Source organism: Calonectris borealis, chromosome 9 (assembly GCF_964195595.1).
Source record: "Calonectris borealis chromosome 9, bCalBor7.hap1.2, whole genome shotgun sequence".
Lineage (NCBI taxonomy): Eukaryota > Metazoa > Chordata > Aves > Procellariiformes > Procellariidae > Calonectris > Calonectris borealis.
The window spans coordinates 5,590,125-5,615,141 of record NC_134320.1 but is presented as its reverse complement, the minus strand read 5'-3'; the positions used below and the strand labels follow the sequence as shown (position 1 = coordinate 5,615,141).

At 41.1% G+C, this 25,017-nt stretch overlaps 1 protein-coding gene across 1 annotated transcript in view; it reads left to right on the top strand.

Annotated features, from left to right (window-relative positions):
- Window positions 1-21,855, top strand: part of LOC142085779 (glypican-5-like) — a 392,228-nt gene extending 370,373 nt beyond the window's left edge. The window contains exon 9 of the mRNA XM_075158095.1: window positions 20,279-21,855. Within this exon, the coding sequence (XP_075014196.1) occupies window positions 20,279-20,481 (203 nt within the window). The 3' untranslated portion in view covers window positions 20,482-21,855. The remainder of the gene's footprint in view (window positions 1-20,278) is intronic.
- The last annotated feature ends 3,162 nt before the right edge of the window (window positions 21,856-25,017 follow it).

Below are 25,017 nucleotides of genomic sequence, written 5' to 3'. Positions count from 1 at the left end.
GCACTGTCACTATCCCATTGTTGCTGCAATCAAAGCACCCCCTTCAGCTCTGAGCACGAGGAGAACTTCTGTCATCTTTAGTTCTTCCTTTATCCAGCACAATACTAACCAAAGTGTCTTACCTGGAGGCTCAGGTGTGCTTCTGGCTGTGTCGGGTGAGTGAGATCAGATGAGAATATTCCAGCTGTGCTGAGCACAAAGCCCTTTGGAGAGTGTTAGGTCCAAATCTCTCCATTCTCTGTCTATCACAGAATCCGGTTCAGAATTATTAACGCATGATAAACGTTTATGGATGATGTTTCCATTTCATAGAATCATTTAGGTTGGAAAAGACCTTTAAGATTGAGTCCAACCATAAACCTAACGCTGCCTTGTCCACCCTCATAGTGATATTTACAACCAAGTCTAGCGCACCCTGCACTTCTACCACCGTGCCTGCTGCTGCCACTGAGCCAGCTGTTGATTTATGCTGACACGAAAGGAGAGATTTGATAGCTCAGCATAGGCCAAGGCAAAACAAATAAATTAATATCAGTAAATATGGGAACAGGGAAAAATATGAAGACAGCAGTTAAGATTAGACATGTGCCAAATGGCTTTAAAACGTTAATTGCATTGTATAGTTGGTCAAGCATGAAGTTATCTCTACATAATCATTCAGTATATTTCAAGGATAATAATCTAACAACGTAGCAGGTAGGCCAAAAAGCAAGCTACTGCCTCTCTCGGCCTTTGCAAACAAGGTTTGATGCGTATCTTGCATGGTAATCTCCAGATGTTGAGGCATATGTTGTCATTGGGTAACTTCATTTTTTAGAGGCAGGTTGGGTAGCTTTGTGACTTCTTACAGAAGCTGAGAATTTCTGAATTAAATAGCTGTTTGTAATAAGCCTGTCAAGTAGTGCTTCAGGAACCTGGTACCATTTGTCTCTATTGTAGGAAGTATTAAAAAAAAAAACAACACACCCCAACACCGTGCACACACACACACACAAAAAAAATACTAATCTCATCAGACCTTCACTGTAACCTGTATCACATTGGATATAAAGCGTCTATAAGGCTGTATAATTTGGGGAAGGCTATTTCATCTTTCACTGCTTGCTGACAGCTTTCCCCATTATAACACTGCCTTTGATACTTCAAACTTGTAATTTACTGCACCTCATATCAGCAGAAGCTGTTGTATACTTGTATCATCACATCTGATTGTTTTTTTCTTTTAAGAACCGTAACAACATTCTACATTTTCTATTTTTGATGCCCATCCTGTTCTTAGCAAGATCAGGCCCTCAGTTATGGTACGCCTTAGGTAAATACAGTAAATGATTGATCCTGCTCCAAATATTCCCGGTTTTCACTAATCCAGGAGCCCCAGTGTTCAATCAGGACACTATTGTGCTTGGAGTTGTACAAACAGAACAAAGACAATCCCTCATCAACTATTGTGGGCTAAGAATCATGAGCTACATGTGAGCTAAAAGCTTGAAACCCAGCATATCATTACTTATGAGTTTGATTTTTTGATTTGGAGATAAGGTAAATTACCTTTTAGTAAATGCCTGAACTGAGAATGAAATGACATCTGGCTGCATCAGTTTCTGGACTGAAGGATGCAAATGTATTGCTGACTCTGAAGGTAATTGCAGGTTTCTTCCATGACCACCACCTGGTTCGTTTTAGCCTCCTCATGTCTCCATTATCTCATCTGAAGAACGGGAATAATACTTCCTAGGAGTGCTGCCACGCTTACTGTTTGTAACATGGTAGGACTCTGGAACGAAAGACTTTTTAGAAATGTAAAAAGCTACTTCTTCCATTGATTTTTATGGAATTAGTGTCGAGACAGTAATGCTTTGATTTAAGAACTCCCAGGGTCCCCTGTTACCTGCTGTAGGGGGTCAAAATATTTGGCAGCTGCTGAAATGGTTTTCCATCTGCCCAGGTCTCTTCTCTTTAACACGTGTATTATAGTGGTGAGGAACTGTATTCATTTCAACTTCTGTCCTCTTGGACCTTTCTTCAGGCCAGACTGAAACACTCCTGCTCACGATGAGTAGTACCATTCTCCATAAAAAGTCTCATTGATTTCAGAAGGGTTTTCACTGATGTGTTGTATTATTCATTGTTAAGTCAGGGAATAAATATCACAGGCTGGCTCTGTACAGCAAAAGCAACAGAAACTGGAGGGTGGGGAGTGGGAATTACAGAGACAAGGAAACCTTTCATTTAAAAAAGATGCAAAGAAAATGTGATTCATCTGAATGTCTTAACTCTGAAGAAAAGCTTTCACTGGCAAATGACAGAATATAGTATAGAGGCTGGCATCTGTAGTAAAGCAGAATTTAGAAAGCTCATCCAAATAAGAATATAAATTACTTGGCTGCTGTATCATAAATTTTACCCAAACACTGGGAATTCAACTGAAGTATGACTTTAACCACTAAAGAATTCCAGGATTTAAAGGATATGGTGTTTCTGGGAGGGAGGCTGGGGTTTGTTTGGGTTTTGTTGCATTCATTTTTCAGTCATATTTTACAGGCAGATCTTTTAGAAGTTATGTAATACACTAGCAGTACCGGAGCTATTGAAAAGTATGTTTCTAATTTTGCGGGCTTACAGGCTAAATAAGAGCACAATAACACCTGAATCAAAAGTATTTTATACCTGTAAACGTTTGTGTATCTGCTAGGCTATCTGCTGGCTTTCTGTCTCCCTGTGCTGGGGCATGTTTTTGTGCTATGCCACCCAGCTGGCACTGCAGAGCAGCAGTATGCTGCACTGGGTGCGTTATGCAGCGCTGAAGGTGTGGTTTCCCTCTCTATCTTGCTCTCCAAACCAAAGGGAAGCATTTAATGGTTGAAGGGGGCGGAAATTATTCAAACCTGCTTCACCAGTGCCTTGACCTTAAGGTAGTCATTCAGAGCTCTGCAAGGCCAGACACAATTCTCCTTGTACTTAGAGTGGTAAGCAGTGTTTTACATCAAGTTGGCAGATGTAACTACAGCATGGTGCAAAGAAGTGGGAAAGGGCCCCATGGCTGCATATGCAGTGTGCTTTCCATTTCAAGAGCCAGACATTTTTTAAAAGAAAAATGAATCTCAGTGTGCTGTGCTATTTTAGACCAAAATACAGGTCATAGTGGGAAGCCACAGAAAGCAGCTGTACCTTTTCCTCCCATCCTGATGCCATCCCCACAGTCTTTCACAAGCTCCCCTTCTTCCCCCACTCCACACACAAAGAGCAAAAATGTTGCCGTTCATATCTGTTGTTGAGTGCTAACGCTAATCGGTGCCTTCGCACGCTGGCAGCCACAACGTGTGTGCAGTGATGTGTGTCGGGGGCAGGATGGTTTCTCCCTTGTATGCACCAAGAAAAGCTGTCTCAGATACTGACCTTGCTAAAACGAATTGTGTTCAGTCACCTCAGCACCAGCTGCCGTGGAGTGCCCTGTTAGAAGACGCAGTGGAAGACTGCTTGCAAACGTTTCTGGGCACAGTGTAGCTGCTCCCTTGCTTTGGCAGTGCACCATAGAGAAAACTGATAAGCCGTGCTCCCTGGTCCCGCTACAGCACTGCAGTTGGATTTCCTTTGAGATGCATTTCAAGGTCTTGATTTTAGTGGGAGTTACAGATGCTGGTTTTATCTGAAAACAAGACAACTTACTTGGACACACCCTTGGAAAAGCATTTGGCTGATGTCTGCAATTGCCTATTTCCTGTTATTTCTACTGTAGAGCAGTGAAGAAAGTAAGTTGATGAAAGTTCAACAATCAGAATCTCATGCATGCTTTATTATTTCCATTGCTGCAGCACCCAGAATCCCCAATTAAAGCAGTCACGTTTGTAATTTGGGGGGGCTTTCCTTTTCAATATGTAAGCAAAAAGATGGTAATGAATTTTTAACAGGCTATCTCTGCCTACTGAGCTTTCGTTTACAGCAGACGTATCTCAAGAAAGGGAAGAATTAAAGCACCAATAATTTTCAAATGGGTATGTAAATCAGACTTTTGGTCATGTTTGTGATTTTTCTGTCTTGAAATTTTCCTGGATAGCAGGTAAAGCAGAGAATAATCTTCCAGTACAAACCCCGAGCTTAGTTGGTCCCTTTATGACTGTAAGCCAAGCTCAACTTTCAGTTATATCAAATTCAGTCCAGTTACAATTAATTTTTCCCTAGCACAAGCCTTTATTAACAATATTGGAGACAAACCTCAAATGATCCATATTTTCTCTGTAATGGAAAAAAACCAAAACACCTGAGGGTACTTAGCTGCTGCAGGTTTCCACCATTTGAACTAGTAGAGGTCTGTAATGCATATTCTTGTTCAGAAAGGCATTTATTTTTTCTTTAGTTAGCAGATTAAGAGCAGGGCTCCATTGTATTTAATCAGAAAGAAATGGGAAAAAGGAATGTCTTGAGAAAACCCAGGAAGTGAAAAATAAATAAAAATCAGGCTTCTGGTTTTAAGGAAAAACAGCAGTCGAAGGGCTTGTGAGGTCTTACGGCTATCGCCTCTCTCTCAGGTTACAATGTACAGGATAAGGTGTTCAGAAAGTAAAACCCCAACAGCAGAGCCTCCAAATGTCACACGCTCGAGGTGCCAGTGACACACAGTCCATCCAGGCACACGCCCAGCTTATTCCTCACTGAGGAATTCAGGAGCTGGGCCTTTCAAGTCTCCGTCTTTGGCATTTATCCAAGATTACTGTGGCTTTGAAAAGCGGGATTGTTCTGAAAGGGGGATGGCAGTTTCAAGCAGCCATTTGCAATGGTATCGCACATCCATCGTCTCCCTGTAATACATGACCACGTGTACGCTCACATCACAGACAGTGCTCTTTTCACTAGCTGAGCGGCTGGAACGGATGCCAGAGAATTAGGAGGAACTGGCCAGCCGTCAAGATTTCTTCATAAGGACTTCTTAATCAGCTCCCTTGCCTCTCCACTCTCATGTCTGTGTGTCTGGTAATTTGCTCTACTTTATGTACACTCTGTTCATCATACAGATTGGCTTTTTACTTTCTGCAGCGATTCCTCTCACTTTGCCAACACCTTGCCATTTGCAGCTTTAATGCCTATTGGTAGCACTTCATCAGCAATAGCTGCCAATGTATATTCCTTTTACAAGATGTTCACCCTCAGTTTTTATAGATAGTTACAAATCTAGTCACAAACCAATTGAATAGTTCGTTTTCCCTTGCTTTTCACATGGAATAGATTCATCAAAATGAATAGATCATCGGAAGATTGAAAACAGAGATGAGGAAGCTTCTCTAGTGTGTATTTGTGCTCCAAGCCAGGGTCAGCTCTACCAAAACCATTCCTGTGTGCCTAGTCTTGTTTTTAATACCCTCAGTGAGAGAGTTTTTACAGCTTCCCATGGCCAGCTAATACTGGTCCTCATTCCAGCACCAACACACACTCCCTAACTTGATTTTCTTCTACCGTGGGTAATACTTCACTCCCCAGGCTCAGCCACAGGAACCTGAGCAATGATCTTGTCAATGGAGCCAAGGCAGAGAAGGCTTCTAATACCTCAGGCTTTTCTGTGTCTTCTGTCACCCTGTCTCATTTATCCGTGGGTACGTGTTTTTCTCAGTCTCCCTTTCACTGGTGACGAGCCCTTGTTGTGGCCCTTCACATCCCTGCCAGTTTCAATGCGCATGGAGGTTTTGTTCTCTTGGTTGCCACCGTGTCGCGATGGAGTGGTTTAGAGGCCGCTCAAAGAATCACTGTCAAAGGTATCAGCAGAAAGTGATTTTAATAGAAATTTATGAAAGCACGACTTAACAGAGTTCGATGGCAAGGTTCACTCTATCACTTACTGCACGGATGAAGCACACAAAGGAAAAGAGCATGGGAAGCTGAAAAGTCCTTGGCTATGCGAACACTACTTAGCAACAACTAAAACATCAGTGAGTTATCAACATTATTCTCATACTAAATCCAAAACACAGCACTATACCAGCTATAGGGAAGAAAGTTAACTCTATCCCAGCCGAAACAAGGGTATCGTGTTAGAATTGAGTTGGGATGATTTATACAGAGGCCGAGAACGAAAAGGTTAAGGGAGACCCTCCTGTTATGTCACGAGGTTCAGAGTAGACCCGGCTAGATCTACCCCTAGTCCCAGACTTGGTCAACGGTATATGTCTAAGGGATTATATGTGTTTAGCAGTAGTGTAAGGTTCATTCACAATCTCAAGATAGATCATAAGATTTTAGCAGACTATATTTGCTAGCAGGTACTTCCATCAATTCACACACACACGGACACGGATGCAAAGATAGATAAATATACAAAGATGTACCTGTTAAAAATCCCCCTCGAGTTCAGTGAAATACTTGCATAAAATGTCTTGGCATTTCTCAATGGGCAAAGGGTTGAGCCTCGAGCAGTATTGCAGTCCAGGTCCTGTGCCAGCCGGCAACGATCCTCCGAATATTGCAAACTTGAGAGTTTGCAAACTCTGAGGAGCCTTCCACTCAGAGGGAGATGCTGGGCGCAACCCGCTGCCGTCCAGGAGAGCTCAAAGAGTCTCACTTGGGACCGCTGTTCATAGGGTTGCAAGATGATTGACTTTAGTCATCCATCAAAACTCTCAAGGTTTCAGTAACAATAGTATCGTTCCACTTGAGCTATGACTCAGATAAAGGTATCGGGAGATGACAATTATCCCCGCCCTCATCCTCCACTTGGGCCAGGCAGCAGAAGTTTCTGGTACGGTCAGTACATTCCCCAACCTCAGCTACACAAGAGTTCTTGATATGGTAAAGGGACGCTTCACCGCCTGACGCGTTACACCAAGGCCAAGGTTTAACAGGAGTTTCTGAGATCGTGGAGGGGGCGGGGGGGTGCACCACCACACACCCTGTGCCCCATTCCCACCATTCTGTACCTCTACTTTTCCTATCTGGCTAAACAGGGGACGCTTAGCCGAGCTGTGTCTGCCCACCTCTTCTCCTGCCTGCCCATGCTCTGCCACGCTCTGGTTCAGTAGTTGGAGACAGTTTGGTAAAATTATTTCAGTTTTTCAGATGCTCGGTTTTAAGCAAAACCTTTTACCAAAAAACACCCCTGTATAACTGGTTAGTAATAATAAAGTCCAAACCAAGCTTCAGGCACTTCTCCGAGTTCAGTTTCAAACTCATCTTCGTGTAAGGATTATAGTTTATAATTTAAGCTATTTGCTTCTGATTTTTTTAACGGAAACTGGTGGAAATGCAGGGGGGAAGAGACTGAGCATCAGCCCATGTACAAGGGACTTTTTTTTCCTAAGGGACAACACTACAGTAATCCTTACACAAACAAGATTTCTGTCCCTTGGTATTTTACAAGAAAACTATGTTTTTAGAGTAGCATTAGAGTTGCATAGAGTTGCACGACCACTGTCATTCTACTGCAGTTTTTTTTCATTTGCTATCAATGGTAGAAATAAACTGCCTTTTGATATTCAGTGAGGTGCCACAATTTGTTGCAGAGAAACAGATATGAGATTGTCTCTCCTCCTGCCTTTTCTTCTCCCACGCCATAGCTAGAAATAAATTCTCTGGGTGTTGCTCACTCTCATCTCATAATATTTTCTGCTTTATGGAATAGCCATGTCAGAATTTACGTTTTCTTACCGCTTGGTGACATATCACAGGAGTATCTCTATTTCCTTTTACAACAGCCTGTTTTGACTTGCTTTAAGCTTTGAAGATGTCATTAGCCTGCACTGCTTGAGTGTACCACGTCAGTGATAGAGGGATGTTGTTTAGTGCATATCCCAACACAAAGCAGTTGAAGACGGTTCAGTGAAATGAATAGTCCTATCTTTTATCATTATTTTAATCTAAGTTTGTAACTAGATGGCTACAAATCTGTGTTTAAGGCTTGATTGCAACCTTACTAAATAGCTGGTAACTTGGTAGCTGTTCTGGATACCAGTAAATGTTGGGTTTCAATTAAATCAAAAAGATTTACTGTTGTTCTTCGTTGTCCTTTAATTTTCAAGGTATATGTCTTCCCATTATTGATTTGACAGTAGTGAATGAATGCCTCAATCAAGGTCATGACCCTACGATGCTTAGCTACTGTAGATCCACAGATATTATTGTCCATGTCCCAAAGAGCCTAAACAGGCTAGTAAAGAAAACTGAATGGTTGCAAACTGTCTTCTGAGCTCCTTGGTTTTTTTATAGGAACTGGTTCATTGCTCAGGGAATACTACTCAGCCAACAGTGATTAGAAAGACTCTTCCATTCACCTTGCGCTGTCCCTGCCAGTCTGGGAAAATATTACCTCTGCTTTGTAACGCACCAGTCTTTATGAACTTTGCTTCAGATCTCTAATCTATCCTTAAATTAGGTATTTTTTGCCCAGCTAGCTCAGTATGCAGCCCTTTCTCCATCAGCTGGCTCCAATTATGTGATCCTCACATGCTATCTCTGAATAAATGTTCTTTGAAGTTATAAAGTAGAAAGATGCCCTTGGTAAGCTACTTTGATTCAATTGCTTCAAATAGGAAGGGCACTGTTGAGGTATAAAGGTTAATTTCACCCATCTCAACTCAAGTTAAACAAAAATTTAATGAAGTCCAACAGATGCTGAAGTTTACTACTCCTGAAAACCCAGTTTCTCCAAATTCTTTACCCAGGTAGATGCTCTATGATGTTTTCTTTTCTAGCAAAGGATATATTGCTTGGCCTAGATTTTTGTACAATCTCAGATGCCAGGAATGAGCCTACTGAGAACAATCCACGATGCTTAGTATGCTCCAAAAAAAAAAAATTCTAAAAAAAAAAAAAAAAATCTAACTGCTTGATTTAATTCCTGAGTGGGAGCCCAGCCTTCCTAATGAGTACTAAGCACCCTGAGGAATCGACCTATACCTATTGTGTCAAGCTTGCGGCCGAGCTCGTAGTCAAGCCCAAAGACCTGTTTGTCTATGCTGGTTACGTTTTGGCTCTGATTCAAGTCTGACCCAGGGCCAAGAACAGGACTGCAGAGATGGAGAACCAGGACTCAAACCCTTACCCCCACAGGAGAATGAGACACGTGGCTTCATGCAGTCATGTAGACGTTTGACATGCATCAATTAAAATACAAAGACTTAATTAAAAAGAAAAACCCTTCATAATCCCAAATGAACAAGTGCATACCTGAATTCCAGATTGGATCTTTTAGAGCACTGCTACCATAGCAAATTGAAGGGTCTCTTAAAACCTCTGGTGTCAGGGATACGTGGCTTAAGGAGATCATGACACAGTTGACTTTTACAGCAAAAGTCCGTCATACCAAGATTGAATCTGCATGCAAAATAAAGTTTGCTAGACCTAGACAGCCCCAGGCTGTAACATAACAGGTCCCAAGTGCAGGTTCACATCAGAGATGTTAATTGTCTCCAAACATCAGGCAAGTAATCTGCATTTTGAAGAGTCTCTAAATGGGCATTTACATAATTTATGTTTTACAAAGTCCACTGATGCATATTTGCATAACAGACCACAGCAGTGCCAACAGATCCATCACAGTACATGGTGACAGGTCTCATGAACTTCCAGCGGGTTTTTCCCTTTATTGGAGCTCTTATGATGGAAAGAAATTGGCAATAACCGATAAATCTCAAACAGAAGACAGAGTGCCTGTCAAAGCTGCTTTGGCTGGGTGGAAGCACACAGAAATCAAGCCACATGCTCAGTCACCTAAGAAGTGCTCTGCATATGTCCATGCCAATTCTGTGCATAGAAACAAGCAGAGGTGGTTCTTTACGTATGCATTCAAGTGCATTCAGCTCCCTGATCCGGAGTCTCCTGTTGCTCTCCACTTGCTTGCAGCAACACCCTGCTGCTTTCATGCTCTCCAACTTCTTCCTCCTTAAAAACTAATATATTTTCTCACCACCACCCTCAGCCCCTTGGCATGATCCATCGGAAAGGTGCTGCAGGTGCCTGGAGAAGAGCTTTGGGAACCTTGCTGGGTTCGTCACTGGTCTCACCTGAGCAGTCAAGGTTGAGCGCCTCAGCGTAGAAGGAAGCCAGTTGAAAGTTGCAGACTTTTGAGTTCCAATGCGATGTTCATCACCCTCAAAATGGTGTTTTTATCATTCTCACGATGGAGTTAATACCTCAAGGCGTTTCTAGCCAACGTGTGGGCTATGGCCAGAAGTCTTTTTTCCACGTGGCTAAGTGGGAGGAGAAAGCGGTCACCACTTTGTCATTCCTGGCCAACGTAAAGTTTAGCAGCGTTGTTACCCTGAAAAAGGGGGAAGATTTATAGCCCTCAGTCTATTATCTACCCAGCGTTAGCAGACTAGCTAAATTCAGTCCTGGTGGTTTTGGTGTAGATGTCTCCCACGAAAACTGGAAGGAGCAGCTCCCACTCTTCCAGAACAGAATTGGGGAATGGGATAATTGTCAGCTCCGAACAGGAATTTCCTTCCTTTAATTTCCTCCACAGCCTGAACTCTGACTGAGCATAGTCTTCTGCACATGCTAATGGATGGAACTTCATTTTGTTAGACATTTTATTTGAAAAGTTTATTTTTTACCCCTGGTAGTATATCTCCTTTCCGTTTGTGTTGATTTGGGTATTCGTCATCCTGCTGAATGTGATAAGGGTTCATCAGTTTCACTGCATGCTACTAATAAGATAATGCTTTTAAGCCGTTTGGTATTTTCACATGAAACATGTTCTTCTTGCTACAGATATTCAGCAGAGTGATGGCTCTAATCATCCTCTCCGTCAATAACTGTCAGCTGTGATGGAGCTGGGGTTCTGGTTGGCCGGATAAACCTGGCAATGTGAAATCGAGGATATGCGTGCTGAAGAGTTGCCAAACTTAGAGCAGGAGAAAAGACTGATTTAAACTTCCCATACCAGAGCTGAAGCAAGCCTAATGCTGTGATGTTTTCCTTTACTGCTCTTGATATTAAGTGTAAAATGATTAATCCAGGGTAATACCTTGCCACAGTTTCTTCTGATTTCAGTTCTGACTGAAATGAAATACTGGAAAGATTCAATAAACAAGTGTTTCCTGCTGATTGACCTAAGGACCAGAACTATCCTTTGGCGTTGTAATTAATCCTTTTTGTCATCTGGATTAAAAGAAATCAGATGATATGTGGATTGAAGTGATGTCAATGTTTATTCTGTAATTAAACATCAGTTATGATTATATCCTATTAGAACCTCTTTAAAAGATTTTTAGTATAAGGTTCTATCTGTGCTCAAGAAATGACAGAAATACAGGAAATGTTTTAAATCCTTACTGCTGCCATTGGGATCTGGTGACTTCAAAATCTTGCAGCAGGAATCATGTCTGCCCAAGTTTCTTAGGGAGCAGTGGGAATAACTGGAAGAATTTGACTGGCTTTTAAAGAGCGAGGAATGATGAGAGCAGCGTGTTTGCAAGATGAAAAGAACCTTTCCGACGTCTTTTAGAGATGTTTGTGATTGTTTTTCTGTGTGTGCTATGCTGGAAGTTAATGCCTTGTTTGTGGTTGTTATATTCAGGGATTTAGTCGGGCTGCTTGAAGTGCATGTGTTGAATGCACCCTGCCTCGCAAAGGCAACTGCGAGCTAAAAGGGCTCTGCCCTGAGTCACAGAGCTCTTTGGTGGGAGGGGAACTCTTCTGTGGTTTATTTTCTCCTGCCCGCTCCGTACAGATATGACATCTACTTCTGCTACAATGTGAGAGTATGGCTTCCTAAGCAGGTAGCAGTCCGTCTTCCTGCCCCTCGCTGGCATTTCCTTGTGGAGGCATGAAGAGACCTCACTCGGAGGCACGGAGCAGTTTCTGTTGTCTCTTCTCTTTTTGCTGACACCCTGTTACTTAATTTGAGTAGTTCTTTCCAGTGTATTTTGGGCCAGTTTGCTCTCAGGGTAGACCCAGGTAGTTAAAGCATGTAGCAACGTTGCAGAGCCTGCTTCAGTCTGAGAGACACCGGTGTCTGCATCCCTCTTCTGACTGGATAGGGATGGGTTCAAGCACCCCTTCCAAATCAGGCATGGGGAGGACTTGAACCTAGCTATTGTCTATCATGGTGCACATTTTAACTACTGCCCGAGTTGGCAGATGTCTGTCTGCTCTCTTACCATTTGGTGTGATCCTGCAAGCCCATGCTGACGAGGTCTGGCAGAGGAGAGGAGACCTGCAGGCCATCCTCCACCTCCATCACAGCGCACCAAGGGCTGTGGAGCTCCCTGGGGTTTGTGCGCAGAGTCAGCTGCAGAAATGTAGACGGTGTAGGGCTTTTGGAGATGAAAACTGAAGGATCTAGAGAATTGTTATGCTCCTAGGGCTGGACAACAGCTGAACAGGAGCTTTGAGAATCTCAGTGGTGCAAAAATGCTAGACGCTGGCAGCTAACTCGTCACATGGAAGCCTAAAATTTCTTGGGGCCTGGTGTTGCTAGTGCATAGGTTGTAGCGTATTCAAACCTAACCTTCCTCTCAAGCTATGTGATTTTCTTCTTAGGGCACAGAGAAACTGTAAATGGTGCTTATATATGACCTGTGAGTTTTTTCAGCTGAGAGAGGTGCTGCTTTTCAGTTTTAGGCCTCAGGGCTGAGAGACATATGCCTAACTTCAAGCAGGTGGTTAATAGTATTTATTTTGGTGGTACAATCTCTGTTTAAAGTTAAGCAGATGAAGTTCAAATCCTTGCTGTAAGAATTTGTTGAACTTACATTGCTGCTAGCATAAGATCATATCCAGCCTTTTTGCAAAATGGAGCTTTGTCTGTTCAGAGCTGCAGAGCTAAATTAAAATCCTGGTTACAAATGTCAATTGAAAATACAATTAGCAGTTTATGAAAAGGCTGGATATTTGCAACATGTAAATTTTCAAGCAAGAAGAGGTGCAGTTTCCCCTTAAGGGAAAGAGCGCCAGCAACACATGCTCTTTTTCTTCTCGAGAAATTAAGGAGTGTCTGGGGGAGAGGAGTTGGGATGGCTTTAAATGTTTTTGTACTCCCTTCCAAAATAAGTTTATAGTTTCCCCATATACAATTTAATTAAGCCTTCGATTTGACCTTTGTATTGAGCAATAAAAGTTAACTGGGAAAGATGTGGGTAGAATGAGAGCACAAACAAAGCATGCCCCACATCAGCCAGTGTGAGAACTGTTTCTGTAACCAAAACTAATGAGATCATCAGGACAAAAGCAACAGCCAAAGCATTTTCAATTATTACTAATATTTTTCTTCCTTGAGCCAGTTTATATTTTTCTTAATTACAGCTTTGAGCTGTGGCGTGATATTTAGCAGATGCCTTCGGCACTTGGCGTGCTGATCACTTGCACGCTCCAGACTGGCAGGGGCACCTAATCTTTGAAGTCTAGAGCACACATTCATCTTTAACCATAAAGGTCAATCCTGCATTCCTCGCATCCCCCCAAACTCCCATTAAGTTTAATAGGAGTTTTGAGCATGTGAGGCATGCGGTATCAGGATCGCTCTCAGTCTTCTGGATATTACCAGTGAGGCATGTACAGAATTTCTAAACTTAACTAATTAATTGCACCATACAGTGATAGCAGAAGGCTGTCACAGAGCTTTTTAGTTGTTTCTTTCATTACAAGAAAGTTACAACAAAAGTTCAGCAGATTTACTGGGAACATCATGTTTTACAGATACTTCCATGCTGTGTTTCAGGATATCATGTCAGCTGTGCTGCAGTACGTACGAGGTATCTGGCAAACTAAACAAGCTTAAACATGCAACCACAAACATGCCTAGGACTAGACTAAAAACAGATGTTTCCAGGAAATGTAAAAGATGTTTGGCGTGTTTTAAGCTGATACTTTCAGCTTGCCTGCTTTTGAATAAGTTCCGTATTAATATAAACAAAATGACAAAACCTCTTCTTGCAAATGACTGATTGATTAATGGAACTGTTGCTGAATCACACAAGGTTTGTTAGGTTAGGTTATTTCTTCCCAAGGAAAAGATGGATTGTTCTATCTTGACATTTACCATGGCAGGAGCTGAGGCAGTTATACGTGTGGGTTTACTTTTTAGCCCTCAGAACTAATACAATTTTATTGTGGCTCATGAAAATCATGCAGAGTTTGCTGTGGCAGCTGTATATCAAAAGCCAAACAAATACAGTGACAGGTTTCCTTACAGCAGTACGGCTGAGATAATGTCCTGTTCTCTCTCTCTCTCTCTCTCTCTCTCTCTTGCATTCAAATGTATAGAAATGAAAAATTGTTTGGGAATGGGGGAAGCAGTTGCCATTTCATGTAAGTGTGGCCTCCAGGCACCTGACATCTCAAATTGTCTCACAGTTGTTCCTGACTTTCCTTTATTGCATTTTTTTCTTTGTTGCATTTGACTTTTTTTATAACAGTAGTTCCTGAAGGTTCCAGCCAATGTTATTTCTTGAGGAGAGTGGGTATGGTTCTTCTCAGCCTGAAGAATTTACATCCAGAATGCGCAAAACGTGTAGGAAATAAAGTAGTTCTCTCACTGGCCTATAGGGAGAAGTGATCTGCCAAAGAACACACAGAGTTTAACGCAGAATTAAAAACTGGACATAGATAATCTTAGTCCCAATTTATGACTATTCCCCCCAAGGCCACCTTCTCTTCAGTCACACACTCCTTAAAAAGAGAAATGGAAAGATCGCAGAACGAAAATGGAACACATCAGTTAACCCTCATAATCTTGTCCCGCGAGTCTTCTGGAGAGGCTGGCCTAAACCTAATGCAACTCAGTAGTTAGGGGAGGAGAGTGACCTATTGGGTTGTAACTCCTGGAGTTCTTCCCTTTTCTGGTTAAAGATTTCTTCCTCCTAAGACCAAGTTTCCATAAGAAGGTGTGTGGGGAAAAGGCTTATATGGACACCATATTCTCAGGCTGAAATAGAAAGGGGTAGAACAGTACATATATACATATATACAGGGAGGCTGCAGAGCTGTTAATTACTCCCTTCTTCTGGCTCCAAAAGGGATATATTACACCTGCCTTTTACTGACTAGTATTACATAGCGAACAATAACAGACTCCAGAATTTGGAGAATTGCATTACAAGTTCATCACACTTTGGGAGTTCTCACATTCCTGTTTCCACAGCATTCCTGTTTCCATTTGTCTGCTGCAGCTGTAACTGGAAATAATTAGTGCTGGTCTTAATGTCAGGATAATAGATTATTTGGAAATTGTTGGTACATTTTATGGCGACAGCACTGTTTTGCAATTTCAGAGCGCCTTCCTTTGAATATGTAAAAGTAATTTCAGCTTTTGCTACCAGAGGTGATAAAAAGCTAATAATAACACTGCAGCATCTACTGTAATTTAAGAGCCTGTTCCACCAAGTTGCACCTAGCTTTAATTTTCTTATGAAGCTGTCAGCCAAAACCAAGCCTGTGATCGAGCGAGATTTATCAAGCAACTGAGCTACAATGTGGAGAGTAAATGCAGGTACTGACCAGTTTACTTTAGACCTGCACTATGAGTATCATTACAACCATGATGTCACTATGATTCAAGACCAAGACATTAATTTGCTATCGTAGATTCTGACATTCTGTCTTTTCAAAGCACAGTGTTTGCATGAAAGTCTAGGAAGAAATGGACAGGTCTGACTTCATGTAATTAATGTAGGAAAGCAGAAATAAACAATCCCCCTTCTCTTCTTCCCCCTGAAATAGCTGGGTTGAAGGTTCTCCCTAGCAGCTCGTGGTGTAAAACTGATGGAAACATGTTCAGAATCTCCACTTTGTTGTGGGCATGGTGGATTGATGAGCATCGACTCTCTGCTGTCAGTGCCCCACTCCGTTAGAAACTGGGCTGCTATCATTAACATTTACCGGGCTAGTCTGTCAAATCTCTCTGTTTTGTTTTTATTCAGAATTCCCTCACAGGGGTTGTACACTTGTCTGGTGTGATGATCCATAGCCTCAGATGTATGCAGGCACCATGGCAGTTGGTTAATCACAGGTATACTGCCTGAGGAACAGAGGTCCTGAGGCACAAGCACATTGCTCCCACAAGCACGGGCGCCTTACCGTTTGCACTGGCGTAGGAAGCAGAGTCTGCCAGCGGCCCTCTCTTCTCAGCCGTGAGAGGTGAAGGGCAACAAGGGCTGGATCTGAAAGGTGCTGGGGCAGCTCAAACACAGGCTTCCCCAAAACTCACCCAGCTTCCCTCGATGTGAGATCAGCCCATTCAACTGCCCTTCCCCTCCTGCCGTTTTCCTTCGCTCCAGAAATACTTTCTCTTTCTCTGTCGGTAGCAGCAGCTGCCTGTCTAGGGAGTCTTTGCACTTACCCTTCAGCTCAGTGGAGACAGTGTTGAGCGTGATTCAGACGGGAGATGAGGAGGCTTCGGCAGCACTGGCAAATCTTTGCAGGGAAAGACTCCGGAGCACACTGATCACTTGCAATCACAGAGAAAGGACTGAGGTCAAGTCAGGTCAAGAGAAGGACAGAAATGGAAAGGGGTTTCTGTTAAGTAGATGAACTTGTTCATCCCTTGGCAAGACAACAGGAAACCTCAACAGATGTTTAAGTAGACCTTGCTGATACTGTTCATTAGGGAGCAATAGCGTGCAAGTACACCAATAAATAGTTACATCTTTGATAATCCCTATCAGCAGCAAAGTGCAAATCATTTAGGCTAGAGAGGGGGAATTAACAGCTGGGGTGCCAATATGACTTGAACTTGTGTCAGAAAACCTGCTAATAACCTAAAAAAAAAAAAATAATCGCATTGTTTTGCCCCTGTATCATTACTGGCTAAGACTAAGGTGTGCTTTAATGTGTGACTCACCAAACGCGTTTGAAAGGCATGCTCGGCCCTCACTATAGGGGAGGTTTCCTGTTCCTAAATTAGATGACAGTGACAGTTTTGACTGTCCCTTTTATCCGAAGCTAGTCTCTCTGAGGAATAGTATTGATCCATATAAGTATTTATGAGAAGTTCAGTGCCGTCTGAGCGGCACATGCATTACTGGGTAGCAATCTGCGGTTAGATCTTTGAGGTGAAGATAATCCTAAATGCTCTAAACATCGAGGTCAAGTAATTTTCATTATGTGCTTTGTTTATGTTGTCAAGATGTGAATTTAACAGCAGTTAACTCGGATGAAAGTTCAGCTAAGGAAGTGGACTCAATCCGCTGGACTAACTGAGCTGTTCCCTGCACTCACAGTAATCCCGGGGCCTAAAGGGACTCCGAGCCATCTTCACTGACCCCGACAGACCTCGTCCTCGGCAAGAGTCCCGAAAGGCTGTTCACAAAGGCTGCTTTGGCAGTCAGCTGCCTCCACTAAGTACCCCTTTCGGCAGGATTTGAATATTCACCCTGGGAGCCTGGATAAAGGAACGGCACAGTAGCTACGACAGTGGCTGTATCACCATCATGATGCAGTGATAAATAAACAGTGTAGAATAATATTCATATGCCAGTGTCCAAAAGGCCATCACGCGTGTTAGCCTGAGGTTAGCTGAAGCCTTCAAAGATTTTAACCACTCCGTTTCTGGGAGGGAGAGAGGGACTGATGATGGGAAGAAAGTTTCTAGCGATGGAGAAAGCTTTTAATTGGGAACTATAAAGCCTTTAAAATGCAGAAGGTAAATACTAGAAGAAACCAAAGTTGTGGGGTTTGTTTGGTTGGTTTTATGAAGTCATGATCTGGGGGCTTGATTCATGGGTATTGAACATCTGGGGTTTGCTTTGTTGAGACTGGAGTTTCATTTCTGTGCTAGTCGTCACGCTGACAGGTTGGGGTTTTTTTTTAGCATGCTCACTGTTTTTTTGCGTTTTGAATGTCAGTAGTAGACTGAACATAACAATCTCTGACTCTGAGAAAAAGATTTAAGGAGAAAAAGTTTTAAGAAGAAAAACTCATTTAACTCGGAGTTTCTCAGCCAAAACCCTGGAGTGAGGAAGCAACACGAACTCTTGAGGAAACAGGAATAAAACATGAAATCTTTACACTGCTAAAATTTGTGCCTTAAAAACTAAATACAGGATTGAAAAAGATCTTGAACTGAATTAGGACTATTTTTATTTATTTTTAAGAAGAGAGAAAACATTTAAATAAAATGCCAGTTTTGCACAATTAAATCCCAAATTAGAATTGGCCACGAATAGCATCAGAAGATACTCTGCTGTAAAGACAGAGAGAGAATTCAGAATGTAGTCCTTCCCGTGGAAAGGATAAAGGCAGAAATTTCTAATGTATTATTTAACGCTTGTTATGTAGTGCATTAAGCAGTCACTGAGAGGAAAGCTTTTAAAAACCAACAGCCTCCCTGATAGCATTAAATCTTACCTTAGATTTTTGGTTAAGTCAATAGTAAGAAAATAAACGAATTAATACATTTCAGTCTGCCCGATTTATAGAGGCCAATCAAGTTACAATGCTGGACATGGCCAACTGAAAGAGGGGAATAGATTTACCTGAGTGAGGTCTTAATTTAATCAGCTGGCCCCAGAGAACTGAAGTCAGCAGGCTGGGATGATATAAGAGGCAGCAGAGAAATAGTGCCTTTACCGCAGTCGAAAAGGAGAATGACAGTGATGGAAAGGAGTCTAGGCAGTGTCAGAACACACCTATTTCCATGATTTATTCTTAATTTACTTTAATGACAGTCTGAAGGTTGTCTATTTTTCTGTAAGTGTCCTCAGAATTCTGACATTTTCTAAACATTTAGAGCATGCTTTTTCTCCCCCTCCTTTCTGTTAGCTCCATGGCAAGTTGGAACTGAAGAGGAGCTATGTTCGCGTTTTGCCATAATGAATTTTGAGCGCAGTGTCAGACGACCCTTTTCCCACTGTACACCTTGCCAGGCAGTGTCCCTTCTCTGCAGTCACCCTTGAGTCAGGTCTAGGAATCATAGATTTCTCTAGGATTAATGTTGATATTATGATAAAATGGAGGAATTCATTGCATTTCTTTTACAGTTTATACTGGCAAAAGAACCATGTGTGCTTTACCAATACAATAGTTCATTTTTATTATCAAGTGAGTTTATTGATGGTTGTTCAGAACTACTGACATGCAGACAATGATCTCAGATTGCATTTACATTTCTGGAATACTTTCCATCTTTCCAGTTTCTGCCAGGAACTTGCTTCTGTGACTCAGAGTTTTTATTTTAAGATTGGACTGTTGTTTAATCTGCATTACAAATCTATGCCTTTCGCTTTCTTGTGTATGTGCACTGCATTCATTAGTATCACAAATCCTTCAAGCTTGGACCTGAACAATTATTGTTAATTTATAAATTCTTCCAGGTAGGAATTTGTTTTTTGCCAGGCACTCGGGTATGCTTTTACAGATTGACTGTAAAATCATCGTCCCATCATCAGATGAGATAGCGATTTTTTTATCCCCCCCCAATGCCAATGAGAGAGGGTTCAAGGGCAATATGATCTCAGTAATACTTGCGAATAGCTTGAGAATGTCAAGATATCTGGAGACCCTTATCAGTCATTTTCTCATTTTTAAAAAATCCATGTTCTTGCAATAAAGGACGACGACTACTACTACTACGTTCTTATGAATCTAGTTCTTTATATAAAAGATGCCCGGAATTGCCCCAAAATGCATCTGGAGGGAGAAAAAAGCCCCAGTGATATTGTTCCATACTTTAAAAACAAAAAATCCTTGTATTTGCTAGGAAAAACAATGAAACAAAACTTGACGCGTTTCTCTTTGTAGCCACTTTTTTGCCCATGTTGATGAACAAGGCATATGAGACACCTATGTACTTCCTGGTGTCAGCAATCTTTCTTGCCAGGTTGTCTTACCATATCAAGGGTTGCATGTTGCTTTAAAGTTAAGGGTAGTGGCAAAGCAGAAAGAAGCCGGGAAGTTGACTGTTACATTAAGTCAATATGCTCTCCGGTCTCCTCCTGCAGCAACTCAGCGACTTGACAGGGTTTCACTGGGGTGTGTTACAAAACCACTCAATCCTAACATCATGTTTTAAAGCATAAGCCAGTTCCCATCACAGGTGAAACTGAAGGTACTTTTCGTGAGAGAAAACCAGGTTCTGGGACCAGCCACTGCAATACAGAATACCTATTATTCTGCTCAGGCTGTGTCTATGAGTAGACAAGTAGAGCAGGCCAGAGAAGACATTGAGCAAAACAGTGGGTGCTGAGGACCCAGTGGCCACACTGGGTCCAACTAAAACATTAATACAAGTGCTCCATCACTCTCCATACACAGTTCAGTTATTCAGACTAGTGTACAACAGGTTCCCACAACAGACAGAATTTAAAGCCACTATTTAAAAGATGCGTGATTAATCTTACGTTTATTTTCATGTTTTCAGATATACTCAAGGACAAGAAAACCCATCCAGAAAACAGAAACGAACCAAAACCGACTGTGAAAAAGATCGACACCACAACCACCACAAGCACTGTCAAGTCATCCTCTAAACACAGTGTAACTGGAAACGGGAGCAATCCAGCACCGAGCTCCTCACTTCTTGTTCTAACAGCACTAGCAGTTCTGTGGCATTGTCCACTGTAGCTGTATTGCCTTGCAGCCACTGCGCAAGCGTTTCTGTCCACTGTCATTTATACCTACAGCCTTACCCAATGAAAGAAAACAAATTTAAATGGCTCTCTAGTTTATATGATATGTTAGAATAAATATTGAACGATATGCTGGAGTTGTGTAACATCTATGTTACACAACACAGGTGTAAGTGTCATCACTTACAACGTCTGAAGATAGCCTTTGACAAAGCCCACACGAGATACACAGAAAATGATGACAAGGGTCTGAGTAGCTTAAGTTATGGGGTAGAAATAATTGAAAACACAGAAATTGTGTATGTGTGTGTTACTGTTTTTCTCAATTTTGTTTGCTGGAATCTGACCGGTTGGTTTTGTTTGTTTAATTTTTCTGATAAATTATGTGAATGGTCAGTGTCAAATTCAAGCCAATACATACTTTATTTTTCTAGTGAGCAGCTGACAAGCTATGTCTACAGTGGTAAACCATGTTAAAGTGAAGTACTCTCTACCAGCTCGATGAAATTCCTAAGTGGTCAAGAAGATCAAAGCATGTTTGAAACTTCTTTTCACTCTTACTGTTTAGATTGTAGGAAGCAACATAAAAGCATATGGTGTGTCTAATATATCAGTATAGTTGCCTTAACTATGGAAAAAATTAGAACCACTTTGTTTACTGAGGGATATAGATAGTGAGTTTCCCTGCACCACAAAATGCCATTACCAGATGCTTAAGCATATGCTCAAGGCTTATGGGATGAATGTCCAGCAATGGGAAACATAAATAAACATCATAATGTTTTATCCAGTTGAATGCAGCTCTGTACAGAGAAAAAAAGATAATTCAGTTCAAACTTACTTTGCCTATGTGATGGTAAATAGAAACCAACTTAAATTTTCCATAAAGGTCCCAGAAATATAAATTATTGGGAACTCCCATCAGACAATAACTAGATTTTGTGCATTGTGGATCTCTGAAATCAACTCTGTTTCATAAACTGTGTATTATTTAATTACATTTAATGTTTAAAATTTTGTATCACGGTAGGTGTAAATGTAAAACAATCTGAAATCTAGGACGTTCTCTGTTATGCCTCATCTTGATTGCTACCTAGAAAATGTCAAAATGTGCATTATATTACAAGGCTATTTTTTTTTAATCAATGATACATTGATGCGTTTTAACTTTTTGGATGAAAAATACTATAACAACTTCTAATGGGTTAAGACTTAATGTGTGTTTTCCAACAACTGTTTACAGTGCCATTGAATATATATATACAAACACAACTGTCTGAATACAGTGATTAATATGATAAATATATGAAACATTAGAATTGTTATATTTACTACATTTCATAACTATTACAACAGTTTAATGGCCGTTTTCATGTTGTAGACTATTATTATGTACAGTTTTATAAGATTTAATGTAAAACACTTGCCTTTGGTTTTTTGTAAAACATCTCTCTGATACTTAGAGTTACACAGCCACTGACATAACTCAAAAGAAGAACCCTGTATCTTACTAATCAACTTCAGGCATTTTATTGGCAACTTTGATTATAAAAGACAGCCTGACTCAAAGAAGGTGCCATATGCCAGTATTACTACTGGATGTCATTACACAGAAAGTGGCAATAATACAGAACAAGGATACAATAAGTGAACAAAGACTCACTATACTTGTATGTTTTCAGGTAGTATTAGTGAACATGTCTAATTATGTTTGCAAAGGTGGGGCTTGAGTTTTGTTTTTAATTTGGGCTCTTAGATCATACTTACAGACAAAGGTATAATCAGAACCACCGACACACCCAGCCGCAAAGGCAGTGTCTCTGAAGTAGCAGCAGCTAAGTTTTCTAAAAGATAATTCAATTTTAATGTTGAAACAAGGAGATAAAATGGAAAAGATACTTATACTGACATGAAATATTTTATATTTGAATTCTGATTTTTCAAAATGGTAAGGATATTAATATCCCTAAGTAGTGCTTTCCAGTCATATCAGTGAAAATCAGTTTTCCCAAAAGTACTAAAATGGCTGTCCTGTGTTTTCCAGGGTTTGTGAGCTGCACCAGTCTATTGAACCATAATTAAAAATGCTGCTTCTTTTATTCATTTCCAGTGTCCTTTGGAAAAGCGCACTTCTACCTGAGGAGGTGTGCAAGTCATGTCATTTGTACAGTGAAAGGACACCGTAATTCCCTGCAGTCTTAAACGATCAGTTGTGATGGCTGCTGTTAGACAGGTTGGTCTCTGCCCACACACAGAAATGTACATCAGGTGCTAACACTTACCACCAGCTCCTCACGTAACACCAATCACTGTGGCTTCACTGAAACAATTCATATCTGTTGCTTGTGACCTTGACCCCTAATTTAGTATTCTTACACTTACGATGCTCAGTCATCATTCAGGCAAATGCATCCACATTTGCACACTTAAGTCTCCATCAGGATTTCTATGGATAGAGCTAGGGTTTCAGGGCTGGGCTCTGACGCTACCAGATTTCAGCTGCAGGGAGGGAACCTGAATACCTAGATCTATGTGTCTTTTGGAGGTCCTTTCTGTAAAAGGTTTTGTGCTTTTAGCTCAGAGCGGTGATGCAGCTAGTGTAGTATTCAGCGGTAGCAGAGGAAGTTGCAGAAGCCCAGAAGTAGGCATGCATGGAATAACTCACCCAGAGGATTATTTGTTGTTGCTAAATGGTAATAATCTTGCTAAACAAAAACCTCTGAAAAATCAAGGGTTTGAATTTTGGGTTTGGTTGGCAAATATTTGTATGATGTAGCATTCATATCTCAAGCTAAACAAGACAACCCTTTTTAAAGTTTCTGTAACAAAACTAGAAGTTCAAACTGCGGGGTGAGATAGATTCATCAACTCATTTCATGGGATTCAACCAATATTTTAATAGACACAAATTGTTATGGAATGAGGGAAGAGACTGCAGAGGACTCCACAGCTATTAATACATTTCACACTAATATAATTTTACACTGTAAGAAGAGTACTAGTCAAACCAGCATGAAATATGTTCATAACGTGCATCAGAAATGGTGCAGTTTTAAAGGGCAGTATTTTTACTGATGGTTTATGATTTTTTTTTTCCCCCCTCAGGATCAGTTGCATTTACATATTAAAAAAAGAGTATTTTCCATCAAACAACAAATCTCTACCAGCAAAGGCAAAAACAACTGGCTGTGTCAGATAAAACAAGTATTTCTTTTCGATGAATAAGATACCTATTTTACAAAATCTTATTTTGTTATCCAAGACACTGTAATTACGATGTAATTACAAAGGTCTAAATTCAAAATACTTTTGAACTTGTCTATGTAATCTTAGTGTAAAATAAGGCACCAGTCTAAGAGCATTGCTGTAGCTTTGCCTAACAGTTATGAATTGTATTTAGCCACTGCTTTTTGAATGTTTATTGTTTTGCTACGACTGTCTTTTAATATTTTGCTGTGCCAGCATTTGTGAATGCCAGCGACGGAAAGTAACTGCTGTCATACATTTGTGAGTAAAATCAATCTATAATTTTCTTTTGATAGTGCTGCAGGCTTCTTACCAAATAAGACAAAATTGCCATGGGTATACAGTCAGTTCTTAGTGTTTCACTGCTATTTTGGGCTCTACACCCAAAGGTGTAGAGGTTCATGTAAGAGGTTCAAGAGGTTCAGGTGTCACTAGTCTCCCTTCCTGGCTATGAAAGCATCGGGGAGAAGAGTGAACATGGGTGGACAAAAGCATGTGTGGCTGCGGTGTGCCAATGCATGGCAACCTCCAGCTGTCTTTTCTGAGGCCCTGAATCGAGTGTTCTCAGCTAATTTTCAAGTGGCTTTTATACCTCTCCAAATCAACGCAGGGAGACTGGCCAGGCACAGAGCAACAGAGACTCTAGAGACTTGCATTTTCAGGCAACTTCACAGACACCTGCTATGAATTGCACTTTCTTTGCAATTTAGATGTTCTACAGAATCTGGCCCCTCATTTTCAACCTTGCACTTTTTTTCTGGCTCGCGTATTGCCAGTGTTATGCCCTGTCTTCTAGTGTGCCAGGTACTTTGTTGTTGCGTAAGGAATTGTGATTCTGATCTCTCACTCAGTAATGAACCTTTTGAGGTACAAATATCTGTCAGAGCGTGATAAGGGCAACCAAATAATAATGTCCAGCTGCATTGACTTCAGAGGCTCTGTGTATGGGTATCTGGCTATGAGATTCACATCTCTTTGATCTCTTAAATCAGATCTGTATTTAATTTATCCCTATTTCCTTTCGTTACCAAGACTGCAACATGTATCATAATTTTAAATTTGACTCTCTAATCCCTGTATGGGTCTTCTCAATGTTTTCCTAATGGATGTTGTGTGCAGATTTCATTTTAATGTTAGATGAGCCTTTTTGCCCAGATTTACTGAGCCATTCTTATTCAGTGTTGCACATGATTAGTTTAAGCAAGATCTGTTCAAGTGAAAGGAGCTGAAACACATTAAAGTGAGATACTGAGTAGGACAAAAATCCAGAAAGTCCCTATGTGGA